This window comes from Hemibagrus wyckioides, linkage group LG04 (genome assembly GCF_019097595.1).
Source record: "Hemibagrus wyckioides isolate EC202008001 linkage group LG04, SWU_Hwy_1.0, whole genome shotgun sequence".
Lineage (NCBI taxonomy): Eukaryota > Metazoa > Chordata > Actinopteri > Siluriformes > Bagridae > Hemibagrus > Hemibagrus wyckioides.
The window spans coordinates 27,986,199-27,998,698 of record NC_080713.1 but is presented as its reverse complement, the minus strand read 5'-3'; the positions used below and the strand labels follow the sequence as shown (position 1 = coordinate 27,998,698).

The 12,500-nt window shown below is 45.6% G+C and overlaps 1 protein-coding gene across 3 annotated transcripts in view; it reads right to left on the bottom strand.

Moving 5' to 3' along the window:
* The window catches only part of kcnab1a (potassium voltage-gated channel subfamily A regulatory beta subunit 1a), a 134,709-nt gene that overhangs the window by 22,023 nt on the left and 100,186 nt on the right, over positions 1 to 12,500 (bottom strand). For all 3 annotated transcript variants that reach the window (XM_058387896.1, XM_058387897.1, XM_058387898.1), the window contains exons 4-6: positions 8,001 to 8,080; positions 7,814 to 7,858; positions 2,400 to 2,444 (exon numbers count right to left, since the gene is read on the bottom strand). In XM_058387896.1, the coding sequence (XP_058243879.1) occupies positions 2,400 to 2,444; positions 7,814 to 7,858; positions 8,001 to 8,080 (170 nt within the window). The remainder of the gene's footprint in view (positions 1 to 2,399; positions 2,445 to 7,813; positions 7,859 to 8,000; positions 8,081 to 12,500) is intronic.

Here is a 12,500-nt window from a genome sequence, read left to right as displayed (position 1 = left end):
TATCTATCTATCTATCTGTTTACTGCAGCTCCATCTTTCTGCCCTCAGACAATTTCTCTCTCTCTCCTTCAGGCTGAAACTCATTCACTCTAGAACTAAATCCCTGCACAATGCCTGCATACCAACACACACACACACACACACACACACACACACATATTACTATTCATGAGTAAGAATTCTGCAGGAAATAAATAGAAATTTCCTATCTGCTTTAACCTTATCACGGCTCGCAGCTGAGACACTCCATAAGGACCGTCTCACCCAGAGAAAGTGCTGCATCATCACCGTGTGTGTGTGTGTGTGTGTGTATGCGTGTGTGTGTGTGTGTGAGCATGTTTTTACATCTAGTTAGGAGCCAAATGTCCCCACATGGAGAGAAATATGGGATTTCAGATCAAATTATCAGACATTATTTATCAGCCAATGGAACATCCTGTGTGTGTGTGTGTGTGTGTGTACTGTATAAGTGAATGTGTGTGTGTGTGTGTGTGTGTGTGTACTGTATAAGTGAATGTGTGTGTGTGTGTGTGTGTGTACTGTATAAGTGAATGTGTGTTTGTGTGTGTGTGCTGTATAAGTGAATGTGTGTGTGTATGTGTACTGTATAAGTGAATGTGTGTGTGTATGTGTGTGTGTGTGTGTACTGTGTAAGTGAATGTGTGTGTGTATGTGTGTGTGTGTGTGTACTGTGTAAGTGAATGTGTGTGTGTGTGTACTGTATAAGTGAATGTGTGTGTGTGTGTACTGTATAAGTGAATGTGTCTATGTGTGTGTGTGTGTGTACTGTATAAGTGAATGTGTGTGTGTGTGTGTACTGTATAAGTGAATGTGTGTATGTGTGTGTGTGTGTGTACTGTATAAGTGAATGTGTGTATGTGTGTGTGTGTGTGTACTGTATAAGTGAATGTGTGTATGTGTGTGTGTGTACTGTATAAGTGAATGTGTGTGTGTGTGTGTACTGTATAAGTGAATGTGTGTATGTGTGTGTGTGTGTGTACTGTATAAGTGAATGTGTGTATGTGTGTGTGTGTGTGTACTGTATAAGTGAATGTGTGTGTGTGTGTGTACTGTATAAGTGAATGTGTGTATGTGTGTGTGTGTGTGTACTGTATAAGTGAATGTGTGTATGTGTGTGTGTGTGTGTACTGTATAAGTGAATGTGTGTATGTGTGTGTGTGTACTGTATAAGTGAATGTGTGTGTGTGTGTGTACTGTATAAGTGAATGTGTGTATGTGTGTGTGTACTGTATAAGTGAATGTGTGTATGTGTGTGTGTGTACTGTATAAGTGAATGTGTGTGTGTGTGTGTGTGTACTGTATAAGTGAATGTGTGTATGTGTGTACTGTATAAGTGAATGTGTGTGTGTGTGTGTGTGTACTGTATAAGTGAATGTGTGTGTGTGTGTGTGTACTGTATAAGTGAATGTGTGTATGTGTGTGTGTACTGTATAAGTGAATGTGTGTGTGTGTGTGTACTGTATAAGTGAATGTGTGTATGTGTGTGTACTGTATAAGTGAATGTGTGTATGTGTGTGTGTACTGTATAAGTGAATGTGTGTGTGTGTGTGTACTGTATAAGTGAATGTGTGTATGTGTGTGTGTGTACTGTATAAGTGAATGTGTGTATGTGTGTACTGTATAAGTGAATGTGTGTGTGTGTGTGTGTGTACTGTATAAGTGAATGTGTGTGTGTGTGTGTGTGTGTGTGTGTACTGTATAAGTGAATGTGTGTGTGTGTGTGTACTGTATAAGTGAATGTGTGTGTGTGTGTGTGTACTGTATAAGTGAATGTGTGTATGTGTGTGTGTACTGTATAAGTGAATGTGTGTGTGTGTGTGTGTGTACTGTATAAGTGAATGTGTGTGTGTGTGTGTGTGTACTGTATAAGTGAATGTGTGTATGTGTGTACTGTATAAGTGAATGTGTGTGTGTGTGTGTGTGTACTGTATAAGTGAATGTGTGTGTGTGTGTGTGTGTGTGTGTGTACTGTATAAGTGAATGTGTGTGTGTGTGTGTACTGTATAAGTGAATGTGTGTGTGTGTGTGTGTACTGTATAAGTGAATGTGTGTATGTGTGTGTGTACTGTATAAGTGAATGTGTGTATGTGTGTGTGTGTACTGTATAAGTGAATGTGTGTGTGTGTGTGTACTGTATAAGTGAATGTGTGTAAGATGTGTGAGGACAGGGTGTGAGGTCAGTGTGTGTGGTCAGGGTGTAAGGTCAGGGTGTGAGGTCAGGTGTGAGGTCAGGGTGTGAGTTCAGGGTGTGTGGTCAGGGTGTGTGGTCAGGGTGTGAGGTCAGGATGTGAGGTCAGGGTGTGAGGTCAGGGTGTGAGGTCAGGGTGTGTGGTCAGGGTGTGTGGTCAGGGTGTGAGGTCAGGGTGTGGGTCACTTACTTTCCTCCCCAGTAGAGCTTTGTGGTGATCACCAAACTGGATCTCCTGGAGGAAAAAAAGAGACAGAGAGAGCATGAGAGTCAGAAAGAATAACTGTGTCGTATACAAGGGAGTGAGACTGGTGGAACAGTGAGACTGATGGAACACTAGACTAGAGTGAGACTGGTGGACCAGTGAGACTGGTGGACCAGTGAGACTGGTGGAACACTAGACTAGAGTGAGACTGGTGGACTAGAGTGAGACTGGTGGAACAGTGAGACGAGACTGGTGGAACAGTGAGACTGGAGGAACATTAGACTAGAGTGAGACTGGTGGACCAGTGAGACTGGTGGACCAGTGAGACTGGTGGAACACTAGACTAGAGTGAGACTGGTGGACTAGAGTGAGACTGGTGGAACAGTGAGAGTGAGACTGGTGGTACAGTTAGACTGGTGGTATAGTGAGACTGGTGGAACAGTGAGATTGGTGGTACAGTGAGACTGGTTGTGGAGTGAGACTGTTGGTACAGTGAGACTGTTGGTACAGTGAGACTGGTGGTACAGTGAGAGTGAGACTGGTGGTACAGTGAGACTGGTGGTACAGTGAGACTGGTGGTACAGTGAGAGTGAGACTGGTGGTACAGTGAGACTGGTGGTACAGTGAGACTGGTTGTGGAGTGAGACTGGTGGTACAGTGAGACTGGTGGTACAGTGAGACTGGTTGTGGAGTGAGACTGGTGGTACAGTGAGACTGGTGGTACAGTGAGACTGGCAGACAATAACACAAGATCAGGATGGATCCAGGCAGTGGAGAATGAAGTGTTTTGTGAAGTTGTTGTGGCAGAAAATGTGGATTTACACGCACACACACACACACACGCACACATACACACACACGCACGCACACACACACACACTGCGGGAGCACAAAGAAATTGAGAGCTCTGCTTAGCTCATGTAATAATGATTACATTGCATTAAAAATCTGCAGCACTGACACAATCCTGCTGACACACACACACACACCCACACACACACACACATCAAGAGAACCTTTATTTTCTAACACACACACATAAAGCTCGATACTCACAGTACATCAGCATGCAGTGTGATACATTTCACACTAAGCACTTGATATAAAGCACTTGGACACTCGTTTACCCGCAGGGACTCGCAGGCATGTACACACACACACACACACACACACACACTTTACACTGTAACAGATGGTGTCTGTGGAGTAATCGATTGTGTGTGACTCAGTATCAGTGGCTCAGCGAGGTTCCTCGGGGTGTAAAAGTACAAGCAGCTGTAGAGTCACAACACCAAGAACACACTTCTCAGAAAGAGAGAGAGGAAGAGGAGGAGGAGGAGGAGGAAGAGGGGGAAGAGGAGAAGGAGGAGGAGGAGGAGAAGGAGGAGGAGGAGGAGGAAGAGGGGGAAGAGGAGAAGGAGGAGGAGGAGGAGAAGGAGGAGGAGAAGGAGGAAAATCAGGATGAGGAAGAAGACAAAGAGGAGGAGGAGGGTACGGAGTGTATTTCTACATCCTGCTCCCTGAAATGAAACTGAGTTCTTCTCACTTCAGTGCAGGAATCATGTGTTATTAATGAATGTCTTCCTGAACTCTGATTGGTTTAGAGGACATGATGATGCGTGTACAGATAAAAAAACAAACAAAAAACTTAACACACAACCTAGTAACGTAAGAAATGTGATGCGTCCACCGCTGTCCAAGGGAGTGTGAGAAGTAGTTCTTGGTGTAAAGTAGTGTGTGTGTGTGTGTGTGTGTGTGTGAGAGAGAGGTAATATCTCTAATAAACATCAATCCCAGAGTTTAATCCTCTCTGGAGAGATTAAGAAGACAGATCACACTCTCACAGTCTCTCATAAAATCCACAAAACAAGTGGAACAGCAGAAACACAATCCTGCCTCTGATCTCCTTCAGGGAACTGAATCTCTGCAGCTGCTTTTACTGCTTCACTGCAGACCACACCGGGCCTCCTTCTACTCAGAGGAGTCTAAAATCTTTCTAATGAACAACATTTTGCTTATAAAGGATCTGGGGATGAAGATGAGGATGAGAGTGAAATGCCTCTGTCCTGTGTGTGGAGGAGGAGGAGGAAGAAGAGGAGGAAAAGGAGGAGGAGGAACAGGAAGAGGAGGAGGAGGAACATGAGGAGGAGGAGGAGGAGGAGGAAGGAGGAAAAGGAGGAGGAGGAGGAGGAGGAGGAAAAGGAGGTGGAGGAACAGGAAGAGGAGAAGGAGGAGGAGGAGGGAGGAGGAAAAGGATGAGGAGGAGGAGGAGGAGGAGGAAAAGGAGGTGGAGGAACAGGAAGAGGAGAAGGAGGAGGAGGAGGAGGGAGGAGGAAAATGAGGAACAGAAGAAGGAAGAGGAGGAAAAGGAGGAGGAGGAACAGTGTGTGTGTGTGTTTATTAGTGAAACTCTTACTCTGTGTGTGTGTGTTTATTAGTGAAACTCTTACTCTGTGTGTGTGTGTTTATTAGTGAAACTCTTACTCTGTGTGTGTGTGTGATGCTCTAGCAGTGTGTGTGTGTGTGTGTGTGTGTTTATTAGTGAAACTTTTACTCTGTGTGTGTGTGTGATGCTCTAGCAGTGTGTGTGTGTGTGTGTGTGTTTATTAGTGAAACTTTTACTCTGTGTGTGTGTGTGATGCTCTAGCAGTGTGTGTGTGTGTGTGTTTATTAGTGAAACTTTTACTCTGTGTGTGTGTGATGCTCTAGCAGTGTGTGTGTGTGTGTGTGTGTGTGTTTATTAGTGAAACTTTTACTCTGTGTGTGTGTGTGATGCTCTAGCAGTGTGTGTGTGTGTGTGTGTGTGTGTGTGTGATGCTCTAGCAGTGTGTGTGTGTGTGTGTGTGTTTATTAGTGAAACTTTTACTCTGTGTGTGTGTGTGATGCTCTAGCAGTGTGTGTGTGTGTGTGTGTGTGTGTGTGTGTGTGATGCTCTAGCAGTGTGTGTGTGTGTGTGTGTGTGTGTGTTTATTAGTGAAACTTTTACTCTGTGTGTGTGTGAGATGCTCTAGCAGTGTGTGTGTGTGTGTGTGTGTGTTTATTAGTGAAACTTTTACTCTGTGTGTGTGATGCTCTAGCAGTGTGTGTGTGTGTGTGTGATGCTCTAGCAGTGTGTGTGTGTGTGTGTGTGTGTGTGTGTGTGTTTATTAGTGAAACTTTTACTCTGTGTGTGTGTGAGATGCTCTAGCAGTGTGTGTGTGTGTGTGTGTGTGTGTTTATTAGTGAAACTTTTACTCTGTGTGTGTGATGCTCTAGCAGTGTGTGTGTGTGTGTGTTTATTAGTGAAACTTTTACTCTGTGTGTGTGTGTGATGCTCTAGCAGTGTGTGTGTGTGTGTGTTTATTAGTGAAACTCTTGCACTGTGTGTGTGTGTGTGTGTGTTTATTAGTGAAACTCTTATTCTGTGTGTGTGTGTGATGCTCTAGCAGTGTGTGTGTGTGTGTGTGTGTGTGTGTTTATTAGTGAAACTTTTACTCTGTGTGTGTGTGTGATGCTCTAGCAGTGTGTGTGTGTGTGTTTATTAGTGAAACTCTTGCACTGTGTGTGTGTGTGTGTGTGTGTGTTTATTAGTGAAACTCTTGCACTGTGTGTGTGTGTGTGTGTGTGTGTTTATTAGTGAAACTCTTATTCTGTGTGTATGTGTGATGCTCTAGCAGTGTGTGTGTGTGTGTGTGTGTGTGTGTGTGTTTATTAGTGAAACTCTTGCACTGTGTGTGTGTGTGTTTATTAGTGAAACTCTTATTCTGTGTGTGTGTGTGATGCTCTAGCAGTGTGTGTGTGTGTGTGTGTGTTTATTAGTGAAACTCTTATTCTGTGTGTGTGTGTGATGCTCTAGCAGTGTGTGTGTGTGTGTGTGTGTGTGTTTATTAGTGAAACTTTTACTCTGTGTGTGTGTGATGCTCTAGCAGTGTGTGTGTGTGTGTGTGTGTGTTTATTAGTGAAACTCTTGCGCTGTGTCTGTGTGTGTGTTTATTAGTGAAACTCTTATTCTGTGTGTGTGTGTGATGCTCTAGCAGTGTGTGTGTGTGTGTGTGTGTGTGTATTAGTGAAACTCTTACTCTGTGTGTGTGTGATGCTCTAGCAGTGTGTGTGTGTGTTTATTAGTGAAACTCTTACTCTGTGTGTGTGTGATGCTCTAGCAGTGTGTGTGTGTGTGTGTTTATTAGTGAAACTCTTACTCTGTGTGTGTGTGATGCTCTAGCAGTGTGTGTGTGTGTGTGTTTATTAGTGAAACTCTTACTCTGTGTGTGTGTGATGCTCTAGCAGTGTGTGTGTGTGTTTATTAGTGAAACTCTTACTCTGTGTGTGTGTGATGCTCTAGCAGTGTGTGTGTGTGTGTGTGTTTATTAGTGAAACTCTTACTCTGTGTGTGTGTGATGCTCTAGCAGTGTGTGTGTGTGTTTATTAGTGAAACTCTTACTCTGTGTGTGTGTGATGCTCTAGCAGTGTGTGTGTGTGTTTATTAGTGAAACTCTTACTCTGTGTGTGTGTGATGCTCTAGCAGTGTGTGTGTGTGTGTGTGTGTATTAGTGAAACTCTTACTCTGTGTGTGTGTGATGCTCTAGCAGTGTGTGTGTGTGTGTGTTTATTAGTGAAACTCTTACTCTGTGTGTGTGTGAGATGCTCTAGCAGTGTGTGTGTGTGTGTGTGTATTACTGAAACTCTTACTCTGTGTGTGTGTGAGATGCTCTAGCAGTGTGTGTGTGTGTGTATTAGTGAAACTCTCACTCTGTGTGTGTGTGTGATGCTCTAGCAGTGTGTGTGTGTGTATTAGTGAAACTCTCACTCTGTGTGTGTGTGATGCTCTAGCAGTGTGTGTGTGTGTATTAGTGAAACTCTCACTCTGTGTGTGTGTGATGCTCTAGCAGTGTGTGTGTGTGTGTTTATTAGTGAAACTCTTACTCTGTGTGTGTGTGTTTATTAGTGAAACTCTTACTCTGTGTGTGAGATGCTCTAGCAGTGTGTGTGTGTGTGTGTTTATTAGTGAAACTCTTACTCTGTGTGTGTGTGAGATGCTCTAGCAGTGTGTGTGTGTGTGTATTAGTGAAACTCTCACTCTGTGTGTGTGTGATGCTCTAGCAGTGTGTGTGTGTGTGTTTATTAGTGAAACTCTTACTCTGTGTGTGTGTGTGTGTGTTTATTAGTGAAACTCTTACTCTGTGTGTGTGTGAGATGCTCTAGCAGTGTGTGTGTGTATGTGTGTGTTTATTTATGAAAGATTAAAACAAAAGCTCTGCTCTTCCCTTCCAGTCACGCAGATTTCACTTCTTAACTGTTTGACCGATTCTAACAACTGATTTGATTTAAATCTCTCTCTCTCTCTCTCTCTCTCTCTCTCTCTCTCTGTCACACACACACACACACACACACTCTGATCCCTGCAGACACACATACTGTACCTCCAGCACTTTTTCTTGATAATGTTTCCCAGGATGACTTCAGCTCTGTGGAAGACAGCAGAAGCTTATTAGTCCAGGTCAGAAGGTGTGTGTGTGTGTGTGTGTGTGTGTTTGTGTGTTTCTGCGCCTCCTGAGCACTGATCACTAAACACAGCGTCTCACCAACCGGAGTTCACTTCTCACTCACTTTCCTGCAGCGTAAACCTCGGCCGTGTCAAACAGGTTCACACCGCTCTCATAGGCTATGGTCATCAGCTGCTCTGCTACCTGCAACACACACACACACACCTTAAAGATGCTGATCATTGATCATTTTCCTTTACCAGTGATTTATTCCTCGTCTAAGTTCAGTGAACCGGGTCAGTTCCTGTTATAGCAGCTATAAACACTCTCTCCCTCACCAGTCTCTCTCTGAAGTGTGCTGAGGGGTTTCACTGGAGATGGGGTGGTGTGTGTGTGTGTGTGTGTTGGTGTTTGAGTGTGTTGAGGTGTCATAAGGTGTTTGTGTTAGTTTGTGTATGGTGGTGTGTGAGTGTGTCGTTGTGTGTTGGGGTGTTGGTGTGTTAGTGTGTGAGTGTGTTGGTGTGTGTTGAGGTGTTGGTGTGTGAGTGTGTTGGTGTGTTTTGGGGTATTGGTGTGTGTTGTGGTGTTGGGGTGTGAGTGTGTTGGTGTGTGTTGGGGTATTGGTGTGTTGGTGTGTGAGTGTGTTGGTGGGTGTTGGGGTGTTGGTGTGTGGGTGTGTTGGTGTGTGTTGGGGTGTTGTTGTGTGTTGGGGTGCTGGTGTGTTTTGGGGTATTGGTGTGTGAGTGTGATGTGTGTTGGGGTGTTGTTGTGTGTTGGGGTATTGGTGTGTTGGGATGTTGGGGTGTTGGTGTGCATGTTGGTGTGTGTGTTGGTGTGCATGTTGGTGTGTGTGTTGATGTGTGTGTTGTGTGTGCATGTTGGTGTGTGTATGTTGGTGTGTGTGTTGGTGTGTATGTTGGTGTGCATGTTGGTGTGTGTGTTGTGTGTGCATGTTGGTGTGCATGTTGGTGTGTGTGTTGTGTGTGCATGTTGGTGTGCATGTTGGTGTGTGTATGTTGGTGTGTGTGTTGGTGTGTATGTTGGTGTGCATGTTGGTGTGCATGTTGGTGTGTGTGTTGGTGTGTGTGTTGTGTGTGCCTGTTGGTGTGTGTGTTGGTGTGTATGTTGGTGTGCATGTTGGTGTGTGTGTTGTGTGTGCATGTTGGTGTGCATGTTGGTGTGCATGTTGGTGTGTGTGTGTTGGTGGGTGTGTTGTTGTGTGTGTTGGTGTGCATGTTGGGTTGTGTGTGTTGGTGTGTGTGTTGTTGTGTGTGTTGGTGTGCATGTTGGTGTGTGTGTGTTGGTGTGCATGTTGGTGTGTGTGTTGCTGTGCGTGTTGGTGTGTGTGTGTTGGTGTGTGTGTTGGTGTGTGTGTTGGTGTGTATGTTGGTGTGTGTGTGTTGGTGTGTATGTTGGTGTGCATGTTGGTGAGTGTGTTGGTGTGTGTGTTGGTGTGTGTGTTGGTGTGCGTGTTGGTGTGTATGTTGGTGTGTGTGTGTTGGTGTGCATGTTGGTGTGTGTGTTGCTGTGCATGTTGGTGTGTGTGTGTTGGTGTGTGTGTTGGTGTGTGTGTTGGTGTGTATGTTGGTGTGTGTGTGTTGGTGTGTATGTTGGTGTGCATGTTGGTGTGTGTGTTGGTGTGTGTGTTGGTGTGTGTGTTGGTGTGCGTGTTGGTGTGTATGTTGGTGTGCATGTTGGTGTGTGTGTTGGTGTGCATGTTGGTGTGTGTATGTTGGTGTGCGTGTTGGTGTGTGTGTTGGTGTGCATGTTGGTGTGTGTGTTGGTGTGTTTGTTGGTGTGTATGTTGGTGTTTGTTGGTGTGCGTGTTGGTGTGTGTGTTGGTGTGCTTGTTGGTGTGTGTGTTGGTGTGTATGTTGGTGTGCTTGTTGGTGTGTGTGTTGTGTGTGCATGTTGGTGTGCATGTTGGTGTGTGTATGTTGGTGTGTATGTTGGTGTGCATGTTGGTGTGCATGTTGGGTTGTGTGTGTTGGTGTGTGTGTTGGTGTGCATGTTGGTGTGTGTGTGTTGGTGTGTGTGTTGTTGTGTGTGTTGGTGTGCATGTTGGTGTGTGTGTGTTGGTGTGCATGTTGGTGTGTGTGTTGGTGTGCATGTTGGTGTGTGTGTGTTGGTGTGCATGTTGGTGTGTGTGTTGGTGTGCATGTTGGTGTGTGTGTTGGTGTGCATGTTGGTGTGTGTGTTGGTGTGCATGTTGGTGTGTGTGTTGGTGTGCGTGTTGGTGTGTGTGTTGGTGTGCGTGTTGGTGTGTGTGTTGGTGTGCGTGTTGGTGTGCGTGTTGGTGTGTGTGTGTTGGTGTGTGTGTTGGTGTGCATGTTGGTGTGTGTGTTGGTGTGTGTGTTGGTGTGCATGTTGGTGTGTGTGCATGTTGGTGTGTGTTGGTGTTTGTTGGTGTGCATGTTGGTGTGTGTGTTGGTGTGCGTGTTGGTGTGCGTGTTGGTGTGTTTGTTGGTGTGCGTGTTGGTGTGCGTGTTGGTATGCGTGTTGGTGTGCGTGTTGGTGTGTGTGTTGGTGTGCATGTTGGTGTGTGTGCATGTTGGTGTGTGTTGGTGTTTGTTGGTGTGCATGTTGGTGTGTGTGTTGGTGTGTGTTGGTGTTTGTTGGTGTGCATGTTGGTGTGTGTGTTGGTGTGCGTGTTGGTGTGTGTGTTGGTGTGCATGTTGGTGTGTGTGTTGGTGTGCATGTTGGTGTGTGTGTTGGTGTGCATGTTGGTGTGTGTGCATGTTGGTGTTTGTTGGTGTGTGTGTTGGTGTTTGTTGGTGTGCATGTTGGTGTGTGTGTTGGTGTGCATGTTGGTGTGTGTGTTGGTGTGCATGTTGGTGTGTGTGTTGGTGTGCATGTTGGTGTGTGTGTTGGTGTGCATGTTGGTGTGTGTGCATGTTGGTGTTTGTTGGTGTGTGTGTTGGTGTTTGTTGGTGTGCATGTTGGTGTGTGTGCATGTTGGTGTGTGTTGTTGTTTGTTGGTGTGTGTGTTGGTGTGCATGTTGGTGTGTGTGCATGTTGGTGTTTGTTGGTGTGTGTGTTGGTGTTTGTTGGTGTGCATGTTGGTGTGTGTGCATGTTGGTGTGTGTTGGTGTTTGTTGGTGTGTGTGTTGGTGTGCATGTTGGTGTTTGTTGGTGTGTGTATGTTGATGTGCATGTTGGTGTTTGTTGGTGTGTGAGTATGTTGATGTGTGTGTGTGTGTTGGTGTGTGTGTGCGTGTTGGTGTGTATGTTGGTGTGTGTGTGCGTGTTGGTGTGTATGTTGGTGTGTGAGTGTGTGTGTGTGTTGGTGTGTGTGTGTGAGTGTGTTGGTGTGTGTGTGTGTGTGAGTGTGTTGAGGTGTGTGTGTTGGTGTGTGTGTTGGTGTGTGTGTGTTGGTGTGTGTGTTGGTGTGCATGTTGGTGTTTGTTGGTGTGTGTGTTGGTGTTTGTTGGTGTGCATGTTGGTGTGTGTGCATGTTGGTGTGTGTGTTGGTGTTTGTTGGTGTGTGTGCATGATGGTGTGTGTGTTGGTGTTTGTTGGTGTGTGTGTTTGTTGGTGTGTGTGTGTGTGTGAGTGTGTTGGTGTATGTGTTGTGTGTGCATGTTGGTGTGTGTGTTGGTGTGTGTATGTTGATGTGCATGTTGGTGTTTGTTGGTGTGTGAGTATGATGTGTGTGTGTGTTGGTGTGTGTGTGCGTGTTGGTGTGTATGTTGGTGTGTGAGTGTGTGTGTGTGTGTGTTGGTGTGTGTGTGTGTGAGTGTGTTGGTGTGTGTGTTGGTGTGTGTGTGTGAGTGTGTTGGTGTGTGTGTGTGAGTGTGTTGGTGTGTGTGTTGGTGTGTGTGTGTGAGTGTGTTGAGGTGTGTGTGTGAGTGTGTTGGTGTGTGTGTGTGTGAGTGTGTTGGTGTGTGTGTGTTAGTGTGTGTGTGTGTGTGTGTGTGTGTGCTGGTGTGTGTGTGTGAGTGTGTTGGTGTGTGTGTGTGAGTGTGTTGGTGTGTGTGTTGGTGTGTGTGTGAGTGTGTTGAGGTGTGTGTGTGTGTGTGTGTGTGAGTGTGTTGGTGTGTGTGTGTGTGTGAGTGTGTTGGTGTGTGTGTGTGAGTGTGTTGGTGTGTGTGTGTGAGTGTGTTGAGGTGTGTGTGTGTGTGTGAGTGTGTTGGTGTGTGTGTGTGTGTGTGAGTGTGTTGGTGTGTGTGTGTGAGTGTGTTGAGGTGTGTGTGTGTGAGTGTGTTGGTGTGTGTGTGTGTGTGTGTGAGTGTGTTGGTGTGTGTGTGTGAGTGTGTTGGTGTGTGTGTGTGTGAGTGTGTTGGTGTGTGTGTGTGTGAGTGTGTTGGTGTGTGTGTGTGAGTGTGTTGGTGTGTGTGTGTGAGTGTGCTGGTGTGTGTGTGTGAGTGTGTTGGTGTGTGTATGTTAGTGTGTGTGTGTGTGTGTGTGTGTGCTGGTGTGTGTGTGTTGGTGTGATAGAGAGTGTAATTTCTCAGCAGAAGGTCAGTGCAGCACTTTGCTCTCTCAGTGACACGGAATAATCAGTGTGCACTGAACCCTATAGAATGTTCTCCAGAGCACTGTGTGTGTTGGTGTGTGTGCATGTGTGTGTATGCATGTGTGTGTGTGCGTGTGTGTGTGTTGGTGTGTGTGCATGTGTGTGCAT